The 27,517-nt window shown below is 41.5% G+C and overlaps 1 protein-coding gene and 1 long non-coding RNA gene across 5 annotated transcripts; one reads left to right on the top strand and one right to left on the bottom strand.

Moving 5' to 3' along the window:
- Positions 1-1,839: 1,839 nt before the first annotated feature.
- On the top strand, positions 1,840-3,582 carry LOC120748789 (uncharacterized). Its single transcript, XR_005699417.1, has 2 exons — positions 1,840-1,922; positions 2,964-3,582. It is a non-coding gene; the product is annotated as an uncharacterized LOC120748789 (long non-coding RNA).
- Positions 3,583-10,793: 7,211 nt separating this feature from the next.
- On the bottom strand, positions 10,794-17,353 carry NMS (neuromedin S). 4 transcript variants are annotated; one of them, XM_040055594.2, is made up of 8 exons: positions 17,267-17,353; positions 17,085-17,140; positions 16,665-16,715; positions 15,509-15,568; positions 12,859-12,894; positions 12,418-12,459; positions 11,407-11,437; positions 10,794-10,923 (listed from the first exon to the last, which is right to left on the bottom strand). In XM_040055594.2, the coding sequence occupies exons 1-8, from the start codon at positions 17,337-17,339 to the stop codon at positions 10,907-10,909; spliced, it is 366 nt and encodes a 121-aa protein (XP_039911528.1). In that variant the 5' UTR covers positions 17,340-17,353; the 3' UTR covers positions 10,794-10,906. The 4 variants fall into 4 exon arrangements, with proteins under 4 accessions (XP_039911528.1, XP_058275312.1, XP_058275311.1 ...); XM_058419329.1 differs by lacking the exon at positions 12,418-12,459; XM_058419328.1 differs by lacking the exon at positions 12,859-12,894.
- Between the last annotated feature and the right edge of the window lie 10,164 nt (positions 17,354-27,517).

The raw sequence follows: 27,517 nt of genomic DNA, 5'->3' as shown, positions 1-27,517 counted from the left end.
GGCCGGTCCCGGCGTGCGCGGCGCGGCGCGGCCGGAGGAGGCGGCGCTCCCGGCGGGGCGGGCACAGCGCCGCCGCCGCTGCCCGCACCGCCTAATATGGATGGTACCGGCGGCCTCGGGCCGGCATGGGCGGTGAGAGGGGACCGCGGAACTGTTCGGGTTGAAAGGCCCCCGAAAGATCGCAAATCCCCCAATATTCTTACTAGGCACAACCAGCTGCACTCGTAGTATTGTTGTGTTTGGATGATAGCCAGCTGATATTACCAGAAATTAGTGTCTTGTTTCATTTCAGTTTTGGGTCCGTGTTAAGAGTATCGCTCAGAAAACACTGCAGTGTGTTGAATGTGGTGACCCAAATCCGTTTGGGATCACACCCCATTCCATACAAACAGGCCCCTAGGCCTGCCCTTTCAAATAACTAAGCAGGTCTTTTCAGTTTGCTTCTCAAAGACACTGTGCAGAGGGAAGAGACCTGCTCCTGCCTCCCTTCCCCTCCTTTTCTGCTCTAGCCAAATGGAAAGCATCTCAGTCACCATAAAAGAGCCCTAAAGAACCTGCCAGCAGGTCTTAAGAGTGTGTTTGGGCATGTGGAGGAAGGACTGTCTCGGCTCTGGCAAAGGCCTGAAATGAAGATTTAGAAGCCTCACTTCCACATGTTATAAGATCATGGGCATCCCATAAACAGCCAGTTATTCTGAAGTGGGCTGGCCACTTCCCCTGTGCTGAGTCCGGGTTGCTGAAGGGAAGGCACAGCCACATTTTTTGCCTCTGAATTAGAAGAAACAGGCAGCTGTGCTTTGAGAGGACATCAGTCCTTATGGTGAGCATTTGGACATGTAGGGGGTACTCCATGCTGGTTGTTCAATGCCCTGAGGTGGCAGGAAACTCAGCCTCACTCAGCTTAGACCAGATGCTTATCCATATACAAAAGTGGGTGAGTGCCACAAATACAGATTCTGTGAGGCTCTGACCCACAGCTGGTGTCTGGCAGGCAGAACCAAAGGCTGAACTGTTCGTGACCATGTTGTCTGAGTATTTTGCCAGAGCCTGGGTTTCCAGGAGTAGTACCCTCTGGTTTAAATAGTCATCTTCTGTGGCTGAAATACCATTTACACCCAACCAACTCTTGTGTGTTGCTGGTTGGAAACTACTTTGAATGCCAGAAAACAAGCACAGAAAGAGCATGACCAGGAAGTGAGCACTCATTTCTTTAAAGAGTGCTCAAAAATATTCCTTTGCCTGAGGTGAGATTTTTACCCAGGTGAACTAAGAGGAACTAGCCAAGCACTCTCAGCACCAAAACCACAGTAAACCCTGAGCCCCATCCGAGACAGAGTTACCAGAAGAGGGGGCAGAAGCCTAAATCTTAGGAGCAGCCCCATCACATCACTTGATGGGGCTCAGACACAATGTGAACCAAACATTACTCTGCCCAGGACACATCTAAAGCAAAACAGTTTCCCCCTCCCACACAACTAAAAATATTTTTACAAAGCCTATTTTCCCTGTGTACTTTTTAAATCAAGCTTCAGCAGGAAGAAGAGGGCTGTTTTTAGCACACAGACAGAAATATTCCAGGCAGAGTGGGTGAGAACTGGCAGTGTCATAGTGAGACTGAAATGTAGCTATGGCTCGGCCCTTGGAGACAGTCTGCCTTCTTCCCCCTCACCCCAGCAAATTTTGCTTCTGAACAGCTGTAATGCATTTCTTCATTTTGTCCCAAATCAGGGATTAGGTGAAGGAAGATGAAGCACCTGTGTAAATGACTGATTATTATCCAGGCGACTTGCTGATGAGGAGAAAAAGTTGCTAATAAAAAGGTTCTGGGCCTAGGGTAGAGGTAGTGGTGTTGTGTGGCTCGTCTGTGGTTGGGTGTAGATTGCAGCAAGGTCCCGACTACGATAAAATAAGAGTTTTTGAAGGTAGTATGATGTATTTTTCATTTATAATGTATTATGGAAGCTTTGGGATTATGGGCTTCACGTTATTTTGTAACTTAGCTGCTTCTATTGAACAGTATGATTGTATTGTGAGTAATTTTGAAAAAGTATTGTCTGGTAATAGGGATAAGGAGTTATAAGGGATTGGTTTGCTTGGATTTTATTAGGGGCTGGGATTTTTTTAATGTTTACTTTTTTTTTTTCTTTTCAAAGCTTATTCAGATTTTTCTTTAATAGTTAAAACTCTCTGTAAAAACCCTACATATTAATGCAGTGGTGGGTGTGTTATAAACAGCTGTGCTGGAAGTTAACTGTCCTATTTACTTATAGGCCAGAAAAATTGAGTAGTTTTGCTATCCCAGTTATAAGAGTATTCTAGCTGGGCTGAATTTCCTTCATCATGAGGAAGTAGATGGTAATTTCTATTCTTTAGTCTGCATTGTGCTGTCCAAATCAATTCATCCTTTTCCTGGTGCAGAAGACCTCCAGTAGTATTCTTACAGAAGCCAGAGTATACTGCTTGGGGAATTAATTTAGAGCCCTGTATGAAAATGTCCTGGAGTGTTTTGGGTATAACAATCTGTAGGCTGGAAGAATTTTTCCATTTTTAGATTTAAAATGGAAGAAAGTTGCAACATGATAGTAGAAGTTGTAACACAGATTCTTCTTGGAAGAAGAGACAGGCCTCAAGTTAGTTTTGAGGTAACAGTTGTGATGTTTAAAAAAAACTTGCTAAAGACCCAGTGTGCCTCAATCCCAAGTACATCCTAAGTAGCAGGGGAAAGCCTCTCTTCTTTTGAGCCCTTCATATCTAACTTCAATAACCCTTGCAATGAGGTTTTGCAATGAGATCCTTCTCCCAAAAGGCAGGCTGTAAAAGGGCAATAACAGTTAAAATTTTAGCTCTCCTCTCGCTGAACTGTGGTGTGTGGTGAGCTGTTTTCTCAGGAAAAGAATGAGCTTTCTCCTTGATGTGGATGAGCAGAACTGACCTTGCTGTTGCCTCCTCTTGCTATCCATTAGCTGTAGCCCAAGTATTCTGAAGACCTCCAGCCCTCTGTGTCCTCTTGCCTGTCAGAATGTCTGGACACGGAAAGAAGCAATCAGCAGCTGGCAACCCTGGAAATGCATCAAAGAAAAGCAAATCAGCCAAGGCAGGTCTGCAGTTCCCTGTGGGTCGTGTCTATAGACTCCTCCGCAGAGGGAAGTACGCTGATAGGATTGGTTCTGCCGCTGCCATCTACCTGGCTGCAGTGTTGGAGTACATGGCAGCAGAGGTCCTGGAGCTGGCGGGGAATGCTGCACGTGAAAACAAGAAGACAAGGATCCTGCCCAGGCACCTTCAGCTGGCTGTGAGCAATGATGATGAGCTGAACAAGTTCTTTGCCTGTGTGACCATTCCTCAAGGCGGGGTTATGCCAAATATCCATTCTCAGCTGCTTCCGAAGAAAACTAGTGGGAATGTTGCTTCTTCTCAAGAATATGGTGGTAGCCAGTGAAACCTGCTTTTCTGGGTCTGTTTACTTATGGATGATGGGAACTCGGCACCACTAATTTGTATATGTTTACTTCTTTGTCAAATATTTTTGCCTGCTAATTCTAAGGCATTTTTAAAGTGTGTAATAAAGTTTCTAGAATACAACACTGGTCTTCTTTTTTCTCATGGATGGAAGAACAGAGAAAATAACATTCTAAAAAATAGCCTAGCGTAGCACCTGAATAACCTTTTAAAAAGTCCAGTACATGTTGACTTTTGAAAATGTTGCGGGTAAGTGTTGTGAAGCAGGGAAAGGAGTCAAGGTACACACTGCTATTCTTGTGACCTTTTCTTCCATCTAGCACAGATTCATGGTGCAATTAGTTCGGTGCCTCAGAGGCTTAACTCTGTTTTAGATGTTAGTAGCCCTGTGTGTTTTAAAAGCCTTATTGCTCATGGAACTGTAGTGAGCATTTTCTCTTTAGACTGCTCCATCATTAGACTAAGTCTCTTTCAGGACAAAGCATGCAGAAACTGGTGGAGCTATGTCATCTCATAACACAGGTGAAAAATTCAGTGTTTTTTCATTGTACAAAGTTCTCGAACTTGAGAAGGTGTCTACCCTCCTTCTCCCCTCTGAAGTCTGTTGGTTTTCCTCTAGAGATCCATAAGTTTTTGGGTTTTTTTTAATAGTCATTTCTGTATCAAACCCCCTCCTCCATATTCAGGGATATTTAACTTACTTTGATGGTGATTAACAAAGCAATGGGTCCTCTCAAACAAAACTTGCTCTGGTATCTGCTTTATTGCATGTTCTTCCTCAGAGCATATTCACTGTTTTTTTTTTTGTCTGTATCACAACACTTTGTGCTGGGGCAATAGGAGGAGGAAAGGGTCAAGCAGTTCTTGAGAGAGATAGTTCTGAAGTGGTGAGAAACTGTGAAATGTGAGAATGGAGATGAAAATGCTGTAAAAATAGAATGAGAGATAGATACAGACCATGAAGAAAAGAGCAGCATAAATATAAGCAGGAAACAAATGTAAAATTTGTGAGGTAGCATTTCACAGTAGAATAAAGCAACAAATAATTCTTTGTGGCAGGAAGAACTGGGTTTTGTTTACACTACAAAGCTTGTCAAGCAAGAGCCATGTCAGGATATTTTCTGGCTCTGCATTTATACCTGCTGTCCCATTATTTACGCAAGAGCACTACTGCTATTTTCTAGATGTATTCTTTCTTCCACAACACTTGTTAAAAGTTAATGCATCTCATTAAGCTTTGAACCAGCCCTGGCAGGGGCCACCAACAGATCAAATGTTCTACTGCTGAAGAGGAAATAAACACAGTTATGGTGCTTTACTGCTGCCTTACAACACATTAGCAGTAAAATTATAGAGCTTCAAAAACCTGGGGGTCAAACAATCAGAAAAGTTGGTTTGTTTTGTTGTTGTGTTTGTTTGTTTGGGGTTATGGGTTTTTTTGTTAGTTTGTGGGGTTTTGTTTGTTTGTTTTCTTAGAGGTGTTGCCACTATGAGAGGAGGAAAAAGGAAGAACTCATTTTTGGCACCCGGATTTGCAAAATGTATGCTGAGGAGTACTTAAACATTTGCTGGAGTAGCCCTAATTGTGCTGATAAATAATGATGCATTCATGTAATCAGAAGATAAGTTTTTTCAAGGATAAAGTCTCTTATTTTATTATAAGGTAAACTCTCAACAAATATTACTGGTCTATTATGGTCATTCATGTCATTATTTGTTCTAAACACAGGTATTGGGAGCAAGTTCAGACAACTATCCAGATGATGAACACTTGGCTCCCTTGGAAAGTTGGGGTTGTATCCAGGTTCATTAATAGACACTCTGGTTGATTTTGAACGAAAATGCACAGAGTATCATAGCTAAAGGTTGAGGCCATGTGACCATACACTTTTTTCACAAAGGGGGAAGATGCTTAGCTTCATATGCACAAGTATGCCCCTGTACAATAAAGTGCTTGGTAAGTATGGAAATCGTACCCCTAGGTCATTCTAATGAAATAGTGATAAAAACTAATTTTCATCTAGTACAGTATAGGAGAGCCTCTTCAAACTACACCTATATTAGAAATAATTTTGCTTGTTCTCTTGGTCACCAAAGTGCTCATTTACATTGACAAAACAAGACATTAATTGCATAGTGCTTTTGCACATGACTAGATCTCATGTCTCATGCTATAGCTTTCAACTTAGCTCGGTCACCTGAGGCTGGTGTGTGACACAGTTACAAATCAAAGCAAAAAGACCCATTCAAAACACAGCTCCTCTGGCATCCCTCTTTTTACCAATGCTGCAAAACACATTTATCTTGATGTGGTGTTACTTTCCTAACTCAGTTATGCCATGGCACCAGCGTGTCAAGGAAAATATATGTCTTCAATAACACCCATTAGAGAATGTGTATACATGGTACTCCACAATTCAATGAAGTGGTGGGCAGATGGAAGCTTGGGGGTGAAATGATGCCTGGAAAAACTCTTCTTCTTTTGCCTCTCTAGAGGACTGGATACTGTTGACGGATGTTTCAGTTGCGGAGAGTGTAGTTCACTCTGCACTGAGATTTATGTGTTTATAAGCTTGATATCTTCTGTCACCTTCACTTTCTCTGTAAGGAGAGGAAACATCCCAAGTTATGGCCTCGGAGAGTCTTGTCTTGCTGAGCACAAGGGATGCACAGGGTCTGAACTTATTCACTACCTGAGCTGGTCAAGCCCAGCGCAGTGGAGAGGGGTAGGGCCCGGAGTGCCTCTGCTTTGAACACCCCAAATTTGATGCTGGCGTTGCCCTCTGCTGATGCGTTCCAATATTGCAATTCCTAAACACCGTTACCCTCTTGGAAGTCCGGTGCCACTCCTTTGAAAGTCACACAGCAGTGAATTTGCATTATAATCTGAGATTACAGTCTTTGGAACAATGCAGACTATACGGAGCTGTGAAAATGAAGGAAAATATGTCGTATAAGGCTACTGATAATCAAAGGCTATTTTTGGTGGTTTTTCATGTAGCAAAGTCTCTGGTGTAGCTCCTGGAGAGGCCATGCTGCCCAGCAGGGTAGGTGACTGGGACACATCAGTTCACACCAGGGCCATGAGAGGAAATGCAACCTTGGTGCTGTGCTGAATGGGACTTCTGAATTTTTCTCCTTTTTGGATGAATCACACACGATTGCCTCTGGGTGTTCTGAGGTCAGTTCACACGTGTTCTACATTTTTGCATTTTCTGCTGGAAGTTCTAGTCTATGTTTAGGTATTTTTCTGGTTCACGTTTGGACCGCTGTACTCCAGAAGCCTGTATTTATGCGTACGCATCTTTCAGTGCGGTAGTCCAGCAGGTACTCTTTGAATGGCTGTGTAGTAATCCCTGGGTGCAGAAGCTTTGTAGTAAGTATATCCAGAATACTTTTCCTTCAAGTTTGCCTTATGTTGTAATGCAGACTTCCTCTACTGATCTTTCAGCAGGTTGAAGGCTAATAGGGAGATGGTGTTTGTTGTACAAGGTTCTTTGCAACAGAGAAATGTCAAAATTTAGGTGATGAATCATAATCTGCTGTAAGATCTGTCACATTTTTGGTTTTGTACACTGGAAAAAGTTGATCCAGAAATGACTGAAGGAGATTTAGTAGTTCCTGCTAGTTGTTCAGTGGCAAAATCTATCAGAGCAATAAAGACAGTTTATGCAGTCCAGCCCGGTGAAAGATAAGTTTCTACCCTGTTTAATAGGGTAGAAGGATGGCAAGTGCAATGTAGGAGTCGTCTGGAATGGCTAAGTAAGTCTTAAGAGTGATCTCCACATAAGCAACCAGTAGATATCCTGGGATCACTGCTCGACTCTAAAATCCCAGCAAGTAAGTAAACACAGGCATTGATGCATGCTGACAGAAATGGTGAGTTTAAAATGAAGCATTTTATCATTCCTCTCCTCACACATTCCTTCTTGCAAATCAATCCCACTTCATTCAGAGTTCCAACTTTCCTCTTTGCTTCCCCCCCCCACCACTTTTCCGTTCCTCTTTGCTGGTTGTTCCCCTTTTTCTTCTCCTGTATTGCTCTGTACGTGAAGCCTTACCTCTATTCAGCAATGCAACACCTCCCATGTAACAGTTTCTATAGTTTCTTATCCATTCCACATTGTATTTTGTGTTCTCCTCAACACTATATTTGACTGTCTACAGTTACCCATCCCCTTCACTGCAAAGCTGCAATTGATTATTCTTCACTATGTGCAATCACTTCCTTTCATCCTCAGTGAGCTGTACCCATTTTTTTCCATAAGCATCTTTGGCAAGGTCATTCTGAATGCTGGCTCTGTCCTGCAGCATTGCCATCCCTCCCAGCTTGCCGTCGCCTGAAGATTCAGTAAGTGAGCTCTTCCCTGTGGGAGCTGAGGAGGGAGTGAGGTTGTCCAAGGCACAAGATCACGAAGGGAGCAGAGAGAGGGAAGTAAAACACCAAGAAGGTTTTCCTCTTGTGCTTCGTGCTCTCTTTGGTGAGCAGCATGTCGTGAGGCCGGGCAGCCCTTGCTCCCCCGCAGATGAGTGCGTTTTCATCCCTTGCTGTGTGCTCTCTGAGCAGCGCCTTGCTGAGCCCAGCTCCAGCCAGCCAGGCTTCTGAGGTCCTAGCCCAGCCTGAATTGAATTTTGAGTCAAGTTAGGCGGCACAAAGGCGTGCACTCCTGAACCTTCCTGCCTTTCCAAGAGTTCTTAACCATGTGCTCTACGCTGTGGCAACTGGTTTCAGGAGTTAAGCGCTACAAAAAAAAAATTTCCCCTTTGCAGCTGAAACGTGTTGCTTCTCAGTGTGAGTGTCCCTCCTTGCTGCTTTTTATGACAAGAGGATGGATATGTCCCCAATTTACTCTTCTAAACCCACTCAGTACTTTGTATACCTTGTTGTGAAACTCATTATTTGTCTTTTCTCTGCCTGACCGTGAGAACTGAGCTTTTGTCTCTTTTTCTTGCAAAAATATTTCTGTACTTCTAATTGTTATTGTCACCTATTGTCTGCACTCCTGAATTTCTGCTGTGAGTTTTGCAGTGGGATATTCAGAAAGAGTTTCAGGCCAGAGATGACCTTTGCCTTTCTATATTATTAATTTCTCCTGTTTCACAGATGACATTTGAATTACTCCAGAGAGCAAAGATTTCCACTGAACAATGAACGAGCTCTTCTGTGTTTCTTACAGAGGAGCCACAGTTACTACAGATATATGTCTGAGGAACCTAAGATAGGTTCTCACCCACAAATTACCACCTCTTTATCAACCTTATTTAAGTTTCAAGGCCCAAATAGATGTTATTCTTGAAACCTGTTGTGGCTGAAGGAAGTCTTTGCTGACTGCAAGAGCACAGCATGAATTGCCTGTGGTACAGTACTGTTTCAGTTTAACCTCAGCCATCTTGTTTACTTCCTCCAGCACGATGGGGAGATAATCAAAAGGATAAAAATGAGCAAAGCTGTGGGCTGGGATAAAGACATTTTAAAAGGTAAAGCAAAGCAGAACAAGGAATTCATTCACTGCTCTACATCAGCAGGCAGCTGTTCAGCCATCTCCAGGAAAGTCAGGCTCTACCACGCCTAACTGTGATTTGGGAAGACAAACACCATCACTCTGAAGAGGTGCATGTGTGTGTCTGTCCCTTTGTCCCCCCCAACATGCTTTGCAGAGCATGACGGTATATAGTGTGGGATATCCCTTCAGCAGCTGCGTCAGCTGTCCCAGCTGTGTCACCTCCCCACTGCTTGTGCACCCCCAGCACGTCACTGGTGGGGTGGGAAACAAGTCTTGAGATTGTGCAAGCCCTGCTCAGCAATAGCTAAAATATCCCTTTGCTATCAACACTGTTTTGGTCACAGATCTAAAACACAGCGCCATAAAAGCTGGTAAGAAGGAAATTAACTCTATCCCAGCCAATACCTGTGCAAATACTGATGTAGAACTGAGCAAAATTTGATACTTTTCAGCTTTGGCCTCTGAAATGAAACAAGCCAGAAGTGCCACCGCAATGCTTTTGTAGTCATTATCTCTTATTTATTTGCATTGCCAGAGTGCATCCCCACCAGTTGTATTTGGCTTAGTTGTTCCTTTCAGAGGGATGTCCTAACTGGTTCCAGATACCTGAGAATCCAGAGGAGCCAGCATCCTCTTTGGTAGTCTTTCTGAGGGCTAATAATTTCTTACAGGATTTGACAATACACTGAACAACAGCTGTCTGCTTGATGAGCCTCACATGCACTGGAGGGTCTATTGGATTCGCCTGAAGGCATCCCTTCTCCAGGCTGAACCAGCCCAGTCGCCCTTGCATCTCTTCAGGGACAAGTGATAGAGCTCTCACCACCTTGGAGACCCTCTCCACTTTTTCCATGGCCTTCCTGTATTCTGTGGCTCCAAACTGAATACTCTGCCTTAGAAGCAGTCAACAATTGCCAAACAACTCATCCCTTCCCTCTAACTGCCAGCCAAACTTCTGTTAACACAGCCCAAACTGGGAACTTGGCCAGATAAAATCCCACAAAAAATCCCATGAAACAACAAAACACAGGTATCTTGGGGTTTGTTTTTGAAGACAAAGGTGGCTGCAAATCTGGTTCACATGTGGCTGTGGCAGCATAGCTGAAACAGTACTATGCCATAGTAGCCAAAGAGGAGGGAGAACAAAGGGCTTGAGGAAATCAATGCTATGCTCAGGAATTGCAGCCTCATTTCTATCCCCAGATCCTCAATTTTACCATGTTCTTTTCTCCCTAAGGAAGTAACTGCTTAGTACTTAAAGTTTTGTGCCCATAAATGTCTCCACATACCAAAATATTCCATACAGTGCAAGCACAATCAGCTGAACTACATTTTCAAATGTATGATTTCAGAAAAAAAAGGGCAGATGTACAAAATATTTCTCAAAAGTGCCCCATTTGTGCTTTATGATAGTCAGTAAAGCAAGGCTGAAAAGAATACATCATCTGATCCAATAACATTTGTATGTAGCAGCAGTACTTGTTCCTCTTCTTCCAAAGTGCTTTCAATTCATCAATTATCACACTCGAGCTCAAAATACATCATTAAAGTGTTCATGATGATTTTAGTGTAGTGTTGTTCAGGATGCCTATTCTGAAATAATGGGGAAATATATTATCTAGTCAAAAGGACAAGCTTATCATTTATGACCCTATTAAAGAAGATGTTATAAATTCACTGTTGCATTTGAAAATTTTTGATATTGAGACGACTGATTTCCTTTGATTACAGCTGGCACCAGGCAATGCTACACTATAGCCCAAGGAAGCCTAGTATGGGCTTCAATAAAAAAAGGACAACAAAAAGAATTACTGATTGCAAATTTATTACATGGAACAGCAAATTCTAGACAACTGAGTCACATAATAGACAACCAGTGCAATGGGAAATCTCTTTCCTTTTTGTAAACCAAGTCACCAAGCTGGTAAATGAATCCATGAACTTCACATTCCACGGTATTCTGAAACAAATTAACACAGTATCATATTTTATGTTGAGATGTTGATCCGATTATGACTTAGTACTCAGTTCTGTACATCTGGTTCTTTTCAAAGTTAGAAATTAAATAGCTTCAGATTCTAAAACCAGAATATTTATATACTTGAAAGTTTAGAAGAGTCCCCAAATCTGTTATTTGTACTCAAGCATGAATCCTTTCTTCTCACACAGTTCTCTTTCTACCATGTTGTAACCATGCTGACCTTATTTTAGAGTATGGAAGCATGACAAAGAAAACCATCCCTCTGTCAAAGATGTGCACTCTAAGCCTATGAGCATGAAAAACCCCTGCATTTCTGTCAAACTACTCTTAGTGGCCACATGAAATATGCATATCTAGATTTGTACTAGGTTTCCAATGCTTCTCAGTACGTTCTTTTGTCATGAAGCTCATCATTAATGAAAAGGCAGAAGAAATTCTTGACACTTTTGGTTGCCTACTTACCACTGCCTTCAATAGTTCTTCCATTTCGAGGCTGAAAAACATAAATTATTAGATTATTGTAAAGAAGAAATAAATTACAGACTTATAAGCACACGAAAATTCATCCCCACCATGCAGACAGGGTACTGTATAAAACTGCAGTGAGATTTTCTTTAAGGCAACATGTCAAATACCAGGGGGATCTATGCAGGGTGGGTTATGCCTTTGAATACGAGAAATTTTCATTCAGCCTCTGCCCAAAAAGCTAAACATTCTGGCTTTAATTATTCTCATTCAGGATTTGGGTCTAAATTCATAGGGGTAGTATAGGCACATGCCTAAGAAAGAGCATGTAAGTACCAGCACTGAAAGAACCTAGATGCATGCACTTGAAATAACAAATAACTTGAAATTAAGCATAAATGACAGCTTAATTGGTACTCTGGTTACCTGATACAACCTACTTTACAGTATTTTGTTTTTTTAATGTGTTGAAGATATTCCTAAAAATTAGTTTGGTGTTAATGAGAGTGTGTCTAAACCAGCACAATGGGCATCAGACCATGTCATAGCTCAGCAAGCCAATAGGTGAAAAATGTGAGAGAAATTATGATAATTTTGCTTTGGCTTTTCACCTTTATGCAGTGTGACTTTGCTTCCAGGGCAGACCTTTCAGACCAGGTGGACACTCAACTCAGACATGTTTGATCTAATTTATTTAGTATCAGTACACCTTGACAGTCTCAGAGATACAAGCCACGTGGATGATTTGGCTCAAGATAAAACATTTGCAGAGGCATATCTTCAAACAAAAAGAAGTGTTTAATCCACCAGTACCCCAGATCTCATTATCTTGTCATCTTTTAGTCAAACCAGAGCTTTTTGAGCAAATGGCTCCCTAAGCTTTCGAGCAAGGGATATTTGGCCTCTATTCAAAACAACTGCAGCAAGAATTTGTGGAACAGCTGCTCATCTATGAACATATAACAATGTCTGAGATTCAGACTCTTTAAAACAAAGAGATTCAGATACCCTGAAAAGGAAGAAAGGCCGCCCCAGAGTTCCATGACTATCCTATAAAATCAAACACAAACAATAACAAAATACTTTAAACTCAGTTCCATAGATCTGTTGCCAAATTTTACCATTCTATCAGAATACCAGTAATTTGGGGTCTTTTTCAGCAGCATGCAAACAAGATGTTGATACTCCCCATTGCCCATTCATCTGGAATGCTGATTAAAAATTAATGCCTGAAGGACATTGTGTAAATAAACTAGATTACCACAATTAAAAATTCACAGGGTTTAGAAAAGATATAAAAGAAAGCTTTATACGTAGGGTATAAGCAGGGTCAGCACAGATCACTTCCCAACCACTGAAGAAACCCAAGCTGACTTTAAAAGAAACAAGGAAAGGGACATACTTCCCTATCCACTGCTAGTGCCACTGCTTGTCTTCACATTTACATACCTTCTTTGTAAACTTTGCAGAAGCAATCTGTGATTCCTGCAAGTGGACACCGTAAGTTAATCAAGATGCCGGTATGTTTTGGTTTGTTACGGTGACCCTGAATGTCTGATGAGGTTGGCACACTCCATGTGAGAAGAGAGATAACCTTACACTTATCACAGACAGATGTAAGAACAGCAGCAAACTGATTTTTTTAAAGATTGATGTGAAGCCTCGCCTAGAAATGACTCTGTTCATTACCATCATTCAATCCAGGCTTCCCCTGTGTACAGCAAAGAGCAGCTGTGCTCTGGGGGTGGAGCAGAGCTCAGCCTGGAGCTCCACTCCTCAGGCTTGAATTGTACTGATAGCTCTTACCTTGTTAAGATGGGGCTGCTCTTCACCTTTCAGACTGCCCTTGGTTTTAACCCAGAAAAGATTGCTGGGTTTAAGCCTTCCCCTGCACTCTTTATTCTTCAGAAAATGGCTCATTTTCCTGCTCAGCCTTACTTGAAGGAACAGAAATTTTCCCCATGACTTTATGTGAGCGGACTAAGTTCAACATGTGATGCAGCCCTGAACCTGCAGCCTGCTTTGGGAGCCCTCCTGCCCATGATGCAGCAGCCAGGCTGCATGCTCCCAGCCAGCCAGGAATGGGATGGCTGCGTGCCACAACTGTGTCAGTGAGTGGGTTCAGTTACCTGGAGTGGGCTTGAAAAACAAACACATGTAATGGGCAAGAATGTGAAGACGGGGCGAGAACGCAGGAAAGCATGTGGATAGGAAACTTCAGAGAAGGAATTTTAGAGGACAAAATACACAAGCAAGAAATAGGGAATCATGGTACAGGGTATGAGAAGAGGATTTCTTTGGTTCAAGCTGCAAGACAACAATTTATAGAGCAACTGACATCAGCTTACAGGGCTATGAAGTACTAGGGAAGAAAAACATGCTTGCTCAACCAAGGTGCTTTAAAGGATGCAAAGGAGGAGACTACTGCAGAGAGACAGTATGAATGCTACCTTTGTTCTGATATGATTATTACACACCAAGCAAAGATAGAGATTGGCTCATGACTCAGCTTGCAGTTTCAACTATCCTAATTAATTTATAACAGGTGAGAGATTCTTATGTGGAAGAAATATGGTAAAACTGAGCTTCTAAATATCCTTAGGGGGGAAATTTCAAACACACAGTGAAGTGACTGGACATTGATGTTAAACGTTCTTAGTTCTCACAAAATATTTTAAATTCCCCCAGGTGGGGTTCTAGTCCCATTCAAGCCCAAATTGCCATGGACTTTGCCTTTCACAGTGCTGAGGCCTCATTCCTTCCCTTGAAACACTATCTACCTTCTCTGTAGGATCTGTAACTCTGACTTTTTTTAATTCACAGAAATATAGGATAATGTAGAAAATTAAATTCAGCTGACATTAGTAGGATTTCATAACTGTTTCATTGGGTTCACTACATACAGACTCATGTTTGTAATGTCTTCTCAAGATTCCTTGTGGGCTAAGAAAGTAGGACTTCATGTAATATGAGATTTGATCAGCTGGGTAAAACGTCACATAGTTCTTTGCCCATATTTCACATATTTATTTTATCTGCTGCTTTACTCAGAGCACACCTAGAAATCATATTGCAGATGTGTAGCTCATTTTTTGAAAGGATATTATGTGAGATTCAGATTCCAATCTTGAGGGTACATAATTTTTTGCAAAGTTAGTAACTAAGATAGCAACCAGGAATAGGATTCTGTTCAAAGTTACCAGATGATTCTGGATGTTCCCTCATTGGCTAAGCTGTGGAGCATAAGAGTCAATAGTGAATTCAAAAACATTTACAACTGAAATGCTAGAATTTTTTATACAATCAGCTTCAGTATTGTGGAGTTTTGTGACTGCTTCAGAAAAGCATGCTTGGAATTATAATAAGCTAAAGACACTGGTAAGAGGAGATATTGAAATGCATTTCAAAATACTTTCTATTATTGTCTTGAAGGATCCACTCCTGTTTTGAAACAACAGAGGACTCAGCCTTCACAAGTAATTTGGCTTTTTTAGCATATACCCAGGGGCTGAGTGAATTTTATGGAAAAGGTTCTTAATAAAATGGTGATAATAAAAAAGTGAAATAAAGCAGAACTGATACTGAGGTGGGTCTTTCTATGACTGCATCAACAACAAAGAGCTATACTCAATAACTCCTCAACTTAATCTCTTTACTCCTAGTCAGAAACACAAAAAACCCCAAATGCAAATAGAATATTAAAAAGCAACTCATAAACCTCCATGTTCAGCATAATCTAAGGTATGCTATTGATCCAATGTTATGTATTTTTTTAGTGTATTTAACCCTGTGTTATTCAAAAATGAGGGTCAGGTTAAAATACTGACTCTGACTGTAAGTGAATGTTTTGTTTCTTTAAAGCTCTGAATTAGTGAAAAACAGTAGTTTCATATAAATAATTTAAAGTAACTAAGAATAACATGCAAACTACAAACAAGACAAAAAGCTTTTATACGCCCTCCTACATCTCTTAAACCATTACAGCATTAGATTATACATTGTTGTTTGGAGAGAAATGTCAAAAAGTTGGTCGTGTAGTGGTTGCTTTCTAAGTTTAAGAAGGGGGTGCTTTGAAACAAAACAAGCAATTGTACCTTACCTCATTTTTATGCATGCTGTTGAATATGGAATAACAGAGATCCAAAACAGTGCTGGAGATCTGAAAAAACCAAATACTTTAATACATTTACTGGGAGATTGTGGTGTACATTGTTTGATAGAAAACAGGCTTGATTCTGATCCCAGATCAACTTAGATTGAGCAAGTTCACTAAAAACACTCAGAGCAGGGGAAAACTTACTGATGCTATTATGAGCTGAAAAATTACTCTTTTGGTTGTGAGAGGAGACTACACACAATACAGCTGTTGTCAATACAGTCTGGTGCTATAAAGAGATCAAAATCAAAAATGTATTTAAAATACATTTTTCTATTCTAATTGTTCTAGAGATAGGTTTGGTTTGTGGCATATTTAATCTATGCTAATTTTCACCTACAAGCCTTTCTGTTAATCTATACTATGATCTTTAATCGTATACTGAAATACACTGTCCCGTACTCATTGCCGCAGGACAGGGACTTGCTTATGCATGCATTCACATTAGATGAGAACTACAGCTTCAGAGGAAGTGAGGGGTAAGACAACTGAAAAACAGGCTCCGGGAACTGTTTTCTACAAGTTTTGCTTCACAAAACTGTAACATTTCAGAAAGGAAAAAAAAATAGCACAAAATTTTCAAAATTTCCAAATACTTCCTGATCCTGCTTTTTCTACCTGCTTTGAAAATGACCCTTGGGCTCGATATTGAATGCAGTGCAGCTGATCTTTCACATACTGACTTTTTCTTTTAAAGTGTTTGTAAGCCTTGAGCCAGAAAAATGATCTGTGAAAACTTCCCCTTGCTCCCCTCTCCTCTGAGCACCCCAAAAAAACCCATCCACCCACCAAGCACAGAGCCAGGACCAAACAGGACCTTTAAATCTGGCAGAACTGTCCGGCACCTCTTACTTCAGTGTTAGCTACTACTGGTATGGCAAGAAAGGGGGGAAAAAAGTGTTTTTCTTTAGGTCTGCATTAGCTTCACGAGGAGGAGAGCACATACACCAACAAAACTTGCTCTGCTCTCTAGAGCTGCGGGCTCTCTGGTGGAGGCTCTGCCACCTGCAGACATCGATGCTCCGGGTTATTTGGGACAATTAGTATGTCTGGAAGAGAGAGTCTCAGCAGATCAAACACATAACAGGAGTCAAGTTACCTGGGGTTGATCGGACATTTCCATCCACTCACTGAAACACAGTGCCAGTTGCTTTTAAAAGTAAAGAATAGACATTAACAGTGTGTCTGTCATACCTTCGGACCTGTGTTTTCGCTCGGGAAGTCGGGACTGGCTCGTTATTAGCCTGTCCATCTTTTTGCTGACCCAGGTGTCCTATTCTGCACCCTGCTGCGCTCCGCACCCCCGCCCGTGCCCGTTCCACCCGCCGCTGCGGGCGGCAAAGGGCGCCAGCCTCGCTCCTCTCTTTACCAACCCCGGGGTATTTCATAAGGCGCTGACGGCCCGTCGCCGATGTCCTACCTCATTTCTCCGCCACGGACGAGCCTCGTTTCCCACCTTCCCCGTCTCTGCCCTACCTCTCCACCTCGCATCGCTGTCGGACGACAGTGACAGACGTACCTGGTTCGGCGGCAGCTCCACACCGTCCCGGTGGCGCGAGAAAGGCTGCGGGAACCCTGCGGGACGGGACACGGCTGTGCCGGCATGCCGCGGAGCCCAGCCAGGACGTGGCTCCCGTAGAGGAGCCGACCCTTCCCACGGGTTCCCTCGCCTTCCCGCCGCCACCCGGGGCCGGGACGTACCTGAGCCCCGCGGGAGGGCGCAGAGGCAGCAGGCGGCCAGGAGCCAGGGCAGGGCGGGCGGCGGCGAGGGCATGGCGGGGATGGGATGGGACGGGATGCGCTGATGGGCGAGCGGACGGGCGCCTTTATGGGGCCCCGCCGAGCCCCATACGGAGCCGCCGAGCCAATGGGCGCCGGGGCGGTCCCAAGCCCCGCTCCCGCTGCCGGACGAAGGCTGCCGCCCCCGCCGCCCCGCGGCTCGGCCCGCCGTGACGAGAAACCCCACCCCGGCGTTAGGGACACCGCTCTTCACCCCCTAGAGCCCTCCATCAAAGCTGCTTCTCTAGAAGGGGTGACCGAGAGGAAAGGGTGAGAGATGAGAAGGTGCTGTGCCTGGTCAAGTGACGGAGCAACAGAAAATTCAGCTTTGTGGTAGGGCTTGCTGAGTGTTAGGAAATTATTTCTCCTCATGGCAGCTTGGGAAATAAAGTTTACCTTCTAATTAGAAGGGTTGCGAACTTTCATATTGAACAAGTCTCATTTTATTACATTTACCTTCACATGAAATAAAGAAAGTCATCCACCTCTTAATTAATTTGATCGTGGGTATGGCTGTAGAAAAGATACAGATCTGCTCTCAACAGAAAGTTGAGAATTCTACTTTCTTCCTGATTTAATCATTGGGTTTGACTATGGAAAACTCTTCCTGGTTTTCTCTGTGCAAATTCTAAGAGCAATGCTTTCTAATCAGATCACAGACTTAGAGTCTTCACAAACTCTTCTATTTAATAGACTTTGGGCTTGCTGAAGCAAATATGTATTCAACTGTCCAACTTCCAACACAGCAGGGTTGGAACTACATGATCTCTTCCAACCTTAGCTATTTCTGTGATTCTATGCATTAGACATGCTTGGAAGGCAATGCCTCCAGTGTGGGTTATGAGACATAAAAAGCTGCAGAAGGTATTGTCACAGCATCCCACCTCATCTCATAATGTCCCTCGATGGCTGTGCTGCACACTAAAAGGATGATAGCAGGACTGTTCCTGGTGGGAGCATCTCAGAGCAGTCAGGGAGGAGACACACCTGCTTTTCTTATGAAGAAAAGGGGAGCCAGACTTCATCGACTTTGTCAGCTACACAGCTGTGTGTCCTGAACACGTAAAGAGGGACTGGAGCAGCCAAGTGACCCCAGCACCATTAGTTCACCCTTTGTTCCTTCCCCTGGGAAAGATGGCTGTCCTTGCCTCATCACAGCCTTTTGGGGGCAATAATCTGAGTGGGGGGATGTCAGGGGAGGTCAGACATTGCTGGAGCAGACACTCAGTTGTCAGATTCTCACTGTCTTAAATGGAATGGGAGTTTCAAGACAGGATGGAATTCAAAGAGATTAGTCCCTCTGACTGTATAATTTTTATCCTCTATGGGAGCTAAAGCAGACTGCAGCAAGTTTTGTAATGATGGTTTCTTACAGCAAATCCGCCCAGGCTTTCATTAACAAGAAGATACAGCGTTCCAGGAAGCCCATAGCTCCTTTTTGCAGAGGCCCTGCTTTCTACCTGATCCCATGAAATCCTGTGCTTGTTAAATTTGCTCATAAAAGGAGGATGGTGTTTTATTTTTGGTGGCGGCGAGAAGCAGGTTTGTGTTTGATGTAATTTATTTAAGCCAATGTAGTCACAGAAATGTGAAAGCAGAGCCCCGCTAAGTGCGAGCTGGGCTTATCAGAAGTAGACAGTAAAATGAGAGAAGGTAAAGATACTGTGAAAGATTGTACATTTTCATATTAACTATCTTATTTCTGTCTTTCAACACTTTAACCAAACTGAAAATTATTGTTCACCAGCAGTGTTTCTCTTGCCCTACTTATCACAGACCTTGCATCCAAATCACTACATGCTGCAGAAACATGGGATCTTAGAGAGCCATTATAGATTCATTATTTGCTATTATTTTTTAATATTTACATATGAGTATCCTTTTTAATCCTAATAATTTTCTATCTTTTTACAAGAGAATATTCTTAAATTACCATCAGATTGCTTGTGATAGTTCACGGTAATGGGATGTGGTTCTCTGGCTTTCCCTATTTGGTGAGAAACGCACAGTTTTCTGCTTTCTGCCTGTTATATGGTAGCCTCTTTCAACTTTTTTTAACACATTTGAGTTTAGGAATGGGATTTCTTTTTTGTAATAGCATGTGATCATGTTGGGCAGGTAAAATCTACTTCTGCCTTACATAAAATACTGGATGCTACTCGAACTTTTCCTTCCTCCTTCTCGTGCCCAGTAAACAATCTGCTGCTTTATTTCAGCCTTTACCAGGGAGTACCGTTAAGTGTACTCTGTGCTTTCTTTCAGCATATTTTGCCTACAGTGAAGCCCATGGAACTATTCATTTGCATCAAATGAGGCTTAATACTTGAAGATAAGAAAAAATTAACTCATTCAATCTCCACAAAAAAATATCACAACTTATCTCCTAACTGAAAATAGTATTTTATCACAGCTGTGCAGTATGAGGGAAGAATGGGAAAAGTGTTGAAAACTAAAATTTCAAATCTATGAGGGTGTTAGATTGTGAACACATTCAGCTTCCTTAAATCAAAACTTTCTTTGCTGCTGGATGTTTCATTTCAAATGTGTTAGCTAAGGTGCTGCCAATGGATATATCAACACCAAGCCACATTAATGAGCCATATTTTTACTGCATAAATAAAATTCCTGTTTTAAGGTCCTGGGCTCTCTGCACGAAGAGAGAAAGATAGGGTGACTTTCAGTGTCCTCAGTGATTCACCAGGGAGTTAAAAATGAAGCTTTAGCAGGGGGTTGATGAGAAACAAGAGGATTTTTTTATTGTGAGTAAGGAGTCTTGGCATATATTTAGCAACAGCAATATTATGACATCCATAATTTTAGAATAAAACATGCTGTAATTGATAAATTAATAAGAAGAAAATTTGACATCAATGGACAAAAAAAGGTGAAGGGCTGATTTCCTTTTTGTAAATGATTTCTGCAATGAAATCAGTAGTTGTTGCAGACAGCAAGGACAGAGTGCCAAATGTCACCATTGAGCGGTTCCTGAGTGCATCCCAACTCATCCAAGCTGCTTCTGCTTGCTTGTGCCACTCCCCCTCTGCAGCTCAGCATACTTTGTAACAAAGCCTTATCCTTTCAATACCTCACCCATGACCTGTTTGGAAAGATGAGGATAACTGCAGAAAAGGGAGGGTATTTATTAGGCAAACCTGCCGCAGAATCTGCAGACAGCTCCCATTATACATCTTCTACAACATATGACAGTGTCTGCTTCTGTTGTATACAAGGCTGTGTTTGATGTGGTTTTAGTTAACATTTGTTTACCTTTCCAGCACAAAGAAGTGGTCCAAACAGTGGGAGCTTGTCTCATTTTTGTTTTTACATGGGCAAGGCTCTACTTGGCACTCAGAGCTGTGTGTCCAAACTTTGCTTTACCAGCACAAATCGCACTTTTGCAAAACTGACATCTGCTATAGGTGCTGACTTCTTGTCAGAATGTCAAGTAAGTACAGAATAGTCAATCTTATGCGCTTTTTTTGTGCTTGGCTTGCTATAATTTACAGCTATATGGCCACAGTCATAAAGTTATATTTCAAGGGGATCAGTTAAAAGCATGTCCCGCTGACGGGAGTTCAAAGACAAGAGTTAACCAAGAACATCAAAATGGAGGACAGATGCTAATGGTGAAGTTAGGAAACTAGACCTCTAATCTGAATATCTGCATTCTTTTGGATAGTTTATTGGCTGATTTTGGGGGAAATGTCATTTTATGTCCTCTACAGTCAGCCAGAGAAGCATAAATTCCCCTGAAATGGAGTAATTTGCACGTACCAAGTTGTGTGTATGGAAACAGCGCTGTAGCAATGGGATGTATTTGGCTACAGTGGGATAAAGGATCAGTATAATTTCAAGATTTTGGGACATTTGAAAAGATATTTAACCTGGAGCTCTGGCTTGGCTTAATTTTATTTAGTGTTTTCTCAGCTGGACAGGGAAGCAGTATGTTCTTCTGCTTAGGCAACTGGTGGGATAACTCAATCAATATCTGCAGTTGAGCTCTTATCAATGATTTGTCCAGAATGATTCATTCCTGGCATCTTAGGCCTGCCATAAATTTCCAGGTGGTCTCTGAGTCAAATGCTGGAATGGCTGACACATACTTCACGCTAGCAGCTGAACAAATTTGATTTTAATAGCTGAATTATAATGCTGACACTTATTCATCCATGCCTCCTAAATCTGAGTGATTTAATCTGTAGCCTTAATTTTCTTTGGGTATAGCTATATGTAAACCATAATTTTGTGTTTACAGAGGAATTGCCACAGTCTGTGAACACATTACGCTAATTACTGGAGTAAAGGATTTAGATTAATGTGTGTACCATACTTCTAAATTTCTGGCAAATACCCAAATCCTACACCTCCATTACTATATGAGAAAAGAGTAGCTGAAAATAAATGTTTGTCTCACCAAGAACTGACTACAGGAAGAGCTAATCCCAGACCATTTTTACTACCTGACCATGTTTCCTCGAAGATCCCTCCTCCGAACCCACCAGCCAGAGAGAAGAAATCACCAGACTATGTTAATCCATTTCAGTATCATATGACCCATCAACCCTGTGCTGGTGCGATGACCCATCCTCTGCCTGACTTTAACATGATACACAAAAAACAACTCATCTGGGAAGCTGAGTGCTTAAATAACTGGGGCTCAGGCCTCCAACTTATGTGCCACTTATCACTGAGTGAGGAGCAAAGAGTTTAACCCAAAGCTCTGCTTCCCTTAGCCTTACTTACCAGCACTTAATCCTGTCAGGCATCTGAGTTGAATGCTATTCAAAATGAGTATGTACTCAAACACTGTCACTTACAGTTATTGCTAAAGATATCTTTATTTTTCTTCTTAAGTAATTTGACTTACTTAATATGAAAGCAATTAATTTTTCTCATTCTGTTTTAAGTCGACTATATCTTTACAGAGTATCGCTGGTATTGAAAATGAAGTGCTTCTTTGACATTTAAATGCCATTAGTATGAACTGTTGCATGCCTTCTGGCTCTTGACTTAAGCTGTAAGACTAAGGCTACAGTAACAATAAACAATAATTAAATCAAAACAAAAATTAAATCAACAATAAACTAAGAGACATTAATACTAATTTTACTACTTGGATTAAGGTCCAAACCTGTCAGTAGTGATACCTTGTTCATAGCCTCTACTGAGAATTGCTCAGAAGCTATTTTTCTCCACACTGGAGTCCTAGAGCTCTTTGTGCACAGAACAGATACATTTTTTCTCTGTGGCAAAAGATCTGCCTTGTCTGCCTGTAAACAGCTGTCCAGAAGAATCACATGAAACAAAAGGCAGGTTTTCCTTTGAAGGAACCATTTCACAGTCAAATGTCTTTAAAAGCCTTTAATCTCCTTCTCAAATAAATTTGAGTGAGGCTTTTTTTTGTTAATTGTTATCCTTTCCCAAAGGTTTGTTTGCAGAAGCACGGTAGCATTTGTTATAGATGCAGAATTAATTTGTATCTATTAACACACTATTTAGGTATTATCTTCTAGAGGTTAGTTGCTCCATGTGGCCAAACCTTGAATTAAGAAAGCTCTCCCTGCTTGGGGAAGGACCCCATGAATGAGCCATTCTGCTTGCTTGATCTCTGCTCTGGGAACTGTGTGTTGCTCAGCCCTTTCCAGGCCCAACAGGGGCCAAAGTTCCATTCCAGGATCTAGACACACCATCAGACATAAATGTACAGAAAAAGACCTCCCATAATATGATGCACCAGCTAGACAAGATAAGTCAAACAAGGGAGAATGATAGTGTGGTGGCAGAAATACAGACATTTTGGAGTTTCTACTCGCCATCTGTATTTACTTTCTCTTCTATGTAAGTATTTCTTGACAGCAAAATATTGTGTGAGGGAATGCTTTTGTGGACCACCCTCAACAAAATAGCCTGGTAGGACAGGAAGCTGAGTGTCAACAATGCACATGAGTGGAACACCAGAAACTGTCTGAGGAGATGTTTGCCCAAAATGGTGCTGCTTATAGAGGAAGAAGACCATCACCAGGATTTAACAGTAACCAGGAAATTTACGTATCTTGAAATAAACTGAACTTTCAAAGAAGTGCAAAAGATGCCGCAAAATTTTCAGCAGGGGTAAGGCCAGAGGGCAGGGCCCTGGTGATGGTAACAGAGCAGGGTTTGACAGTGACAGGGGCCATGCTCAGTACCAGCAGTGCAGCACCCATGTGGATTGGGGGACACAGAAGGCACCCCGGAGGGGTGACCCAGTGGATGTAGTGTAGATTCTGCACCTGTGCTCCAGCAGAGCTTACTTGGTGGCATGACTGTTCAGGGAGTGTTGGGAGCAGTGGGGGGATCACACATAGCCAGAGTACATACATCCCCCAAAAGAGAAGTGAGAAGGAGGAGAGCCCCTTGTCCTGGAGAGACACGTAGGTGCTTGTCCCTCCCTGTGTAGAATTTGAGCATTTGGGGATTAGTTATAAAAGGCTGTTCAAAAATTTCTAGTTCTGTAACAGTTTGTGAGTGTCTAATGTTGAGGTTTATCTGTTAGTCTATCTCTTGAATATATTTTTCACCAATGTGCTGTTAATAATTCAATAAACAACTCCAGTCTTGAGTTGGTTTAAACCATGAGCAGCTTTTCCCTGTGATAAATATGTACCTGAATGTCCCTCAATGCTAGCAACATTGTGCACAAAATGCAGCAAGGCCAATTTGCTTTTCCCCTTTGTATCAGCACATCTTGTCTGTCTTCATTGGCAACTGATGCACTATCTGCTGGCTACGAAGGCTCCAAGATAAAGAAGGAATTACTCCAAAGCCAAAAAAGAAGGGGAAAAAAATTGAGAGAGAATTTGAGGGAAATAATGAAAGAACAGAGCAGAGAGCTTATCCACATAGAAAACTACTTTCTGACTCAGCAGAGGACCACTCTATCCCTCATGTTCTGTGAAATACAGCCCCTGCCTCTCTCAGGCCACAGCCCACACAAAAATGTGGAGGCTGGAGCCTCTCTAGCATATAAATGGAGAAGACAGACTTTTTTCTGCAATATATTTTGCTGTAAGGCACCCCACTCAAAAGTGAGCAGAGAACTTAGGGATTTTACCTAGCTTAATTGCTAAAGAAGGAGGAAAAGCCAAACCAGGCAGCCACATCAATGGTTTTATCAGTACCTTTCTCCTACGTACATGTTACTGGGGAGAGGTGTCACTGGGGGCACATTGGGACCACATCTCATAATTTGTTAATATAAAAGATACAGTGCAGTAACTGGAAAATCCTGTTTGGTTCATCACAGTAAACCTCAGAGATTTACGATGGCCAGAGGTATGTGACTACCATGAAGTCATATGAAACTGAAGATTATGTTGTGTTTATTTCACTGGATGAATACTCCTGAGACAGGAGAATTAATTGCATGCAATTCCAATTTTCTTTTTCTTTCTGTTGACAGAGTTATCATATTCCCAGTTGGCAATAGACTATCTAAAGAAGATAGTGTTTAATGGAATAGTGAGGAATGATGTAAAGTTAAAATCAATTTATCTATGACAATTTACAGTAAGATATATGAGTACAACATTAATGAAGCCAACAGATACCATGATAAAGCTTCAGGAGGCATACTGCAGTTACAAAATCAATTTCTAGAGAGTATATTAAATATATTTCCAAAATCCAAGCTATATTTGAAAAATATTTTAAATGTCCTCTGTTCTACATGAGAAACATGTTTGTGTATCCAATTTCTGCTGGTTTTACATAAAAAAAAATACACATTCACTTTACAGTGCAGCCTGGCAGGTTCTAGCAATTTGTTGAGCTTTTGGCCTAAAACAGTGATGCTGCTGCAGTTCCTGGTCTTCCTTTCAGCTCTTTAAGGCAGTCTTGAAGTAACTTCTGTAACAAACTACCATTATCAAGCACTTTTTAAAAGCAGCTTTGTTTTTGCCATGGAATCAATAATGTACTTCACTTATCCAGTTGCAAAATCTAGTGAAGAAAAGAATTTTTTCCTGTGTGAAGGAGTTGGATAAGATGAAATCTGTGTGCAATGGCTTAAGGATAATCTCATAATGGCAACAGAGTGACAATTAAAAAAAAAAAAAAATTTAAAAAAAAAAATCAAGCAGAGCTCCCTGCCTTCTGTTTGGAGAAAACATAGCCAAAATGAATTTTCCTGTTCTAACTCCAGCAATACTAAGAGAGCAGCAGAAGCTGATACAACCCAATAACTTCTGCAATGGGAGCACATTTAGACAACAACAGTGCAAGGCACAATGTGGTACCATGAGTTATCCAAGAGAATGAGGCTCAGTGTGTTGCTGGTGTTTATCATTCCTGAAGGACAAAATAATCTGCCCTCTTTGCAGTGGCTGGACAAATGGGTCACTGCTCAGTGATGGTTTCCTTAATGAAGTGCTCAATGAAGATGCGTAAATTAGGAAATATGGATGTCACAGCAAAGTAAATGCTAACTGCTCTGGTAGGGTGTTTTTTTCAAACCAGGAAAGCCCACTAGTTAAACGATGTAAAATATAAAAGGACAGAATGTCTAGAGGGAATTGATAAGTGGGTGGATGGATGGCAGCCTCCTCCTTTCCTGGGGATACAACCTAAAACAAAGATAGCGTTGCTGTGGAATTATGCCTGCCTAAGTGGTGTGATGCTTCCAAATACAGGGCTGGGGTGCTCGTTATACTAAAAAAAGAAATAGTTGTAGTTCTTGAAGATTATTGTGAGCAGAGCCTGAAGGTGAACAGAGGATCTACTGCCCTGCAGCAAGAGCTGAAAGCCTAAGGGAAAGGTTTGGCTCTGAACGGTCAGAAAAGATTGTATTTAATAAGAATTTATGATGTTATATAGTAAGAGAGGAATGTTTAATACAGCTGATATGGGCTACTCACAATATTTTTAAAGGAACTAAGAAAAGAGTCTGTAGGATCTGTGCTACGAGATGGTGTCTTTTACCACTGAACCAATGTACTTTTATGATAATATTTAGTTCACACTTGAAAACCACATCTTGGCTTGGCTTATTCTTTTTTCATTTAATTTCATTATTTTGATTTCAGAGTAGATTTTGCAATTTAGAGCAACATCATTAGAAAAAACACATGATGATACTTTCTTAAACACTACAGTGATGTATATAAAGCATTAAACAATGACATTTTTCTTTGGTTGAAGTATAAAGTTGGCACCTTCAAATTGCCTTTATCAAATACCAATTGCAATGATAACAGGTGAATTATTAATTTAACTGTATGCTTTGTAACTGAGTATCTTAAAATACTTGTCAGAGATCGTCTGTGAAGGTGAATTTCATCTTGCTAACCTTCTTTCATTTAAGTTGAACACATAGCAAGAAAATGTAAAATCATTCTCCTTCTTTTTAGATGAAGAAATTCCATAGATAAAACATAATGATTTCCATGGTTGATCTATCATGGCTGGTCCTGACATAAAATTTGATGAATGACTGGTGGTTACACAATTCCAAAACATCAGCTGTTCTTTGGATGAGCTGAATAAATGGAGAGGCTAGTTGGTGAACCATCAGTTATAGTTTGGGAGATGTCAAAGCTTTATATTAAATGTTGAAATCATCTTATACTCTCAAGCCTTTTCCTTGTAGTGAGGCTGAAAGCAATGTCGCTAACACTTTCCACATTTACCCTACCCCTTATATTTTCAGGGCTCTTTTTGGTCAGGATTGCCATGAGTGGTTAAATTACACTTATTTTAGAAATGGGCATTTTCAAATAGAAAATCTCCCATGTGTTCTCACCTTACTGAGAACAAGATTTTATTGTTGCAGCGCAAGACTGGCTGTGCCCTAATATCTTGGGAAACATTACGCTGAAGGAAATAAAATTTGCCACAGGGAATCAAGGTAAAGCTAGGTCTTGTGGGCCTGGTGTTTCTTTTTTCAAGGGCAAGAACCTTCAACGTGAGTTTCAGTGACTGAAGTATTCATCTCTCCTCAGGACTGCAAATCCAAAGGCCACATGCTTCAAAGCAATCCAACTTCTCCCTCTTATTCTTCCATCCCTATTTCGGTCTAGGTGGTGACTGGGGAAGATCCTCGTCCCTTTCATTCTTTTTAATATTGTAGCATGTGAATATGCATGGTAAGTTCAAGGACACATGGTAACATAGTTAACAGCTCATATTCAGAAAGGTAGA

This window comes from Hirundo rustica, chromosome 2 (assembly GCF_015227805.2).
Source record: "Hirundo rustica isolate bHirRus1 chromosome 2, bHirRus1.pri.v3, whole genome shotgun sequence".
Taxonomy (NCBI): domain Eukaryota; kingdom Metazoa; phylum Chordata; class Aves; order Passeriformes; family Hirundinidae; genus Hirundo; species Hirundo rustica.
Note: the sequence above shows the minus strand (reverse complement) of the source record. Positions and strands in the feature narration are given on the sequence as shown.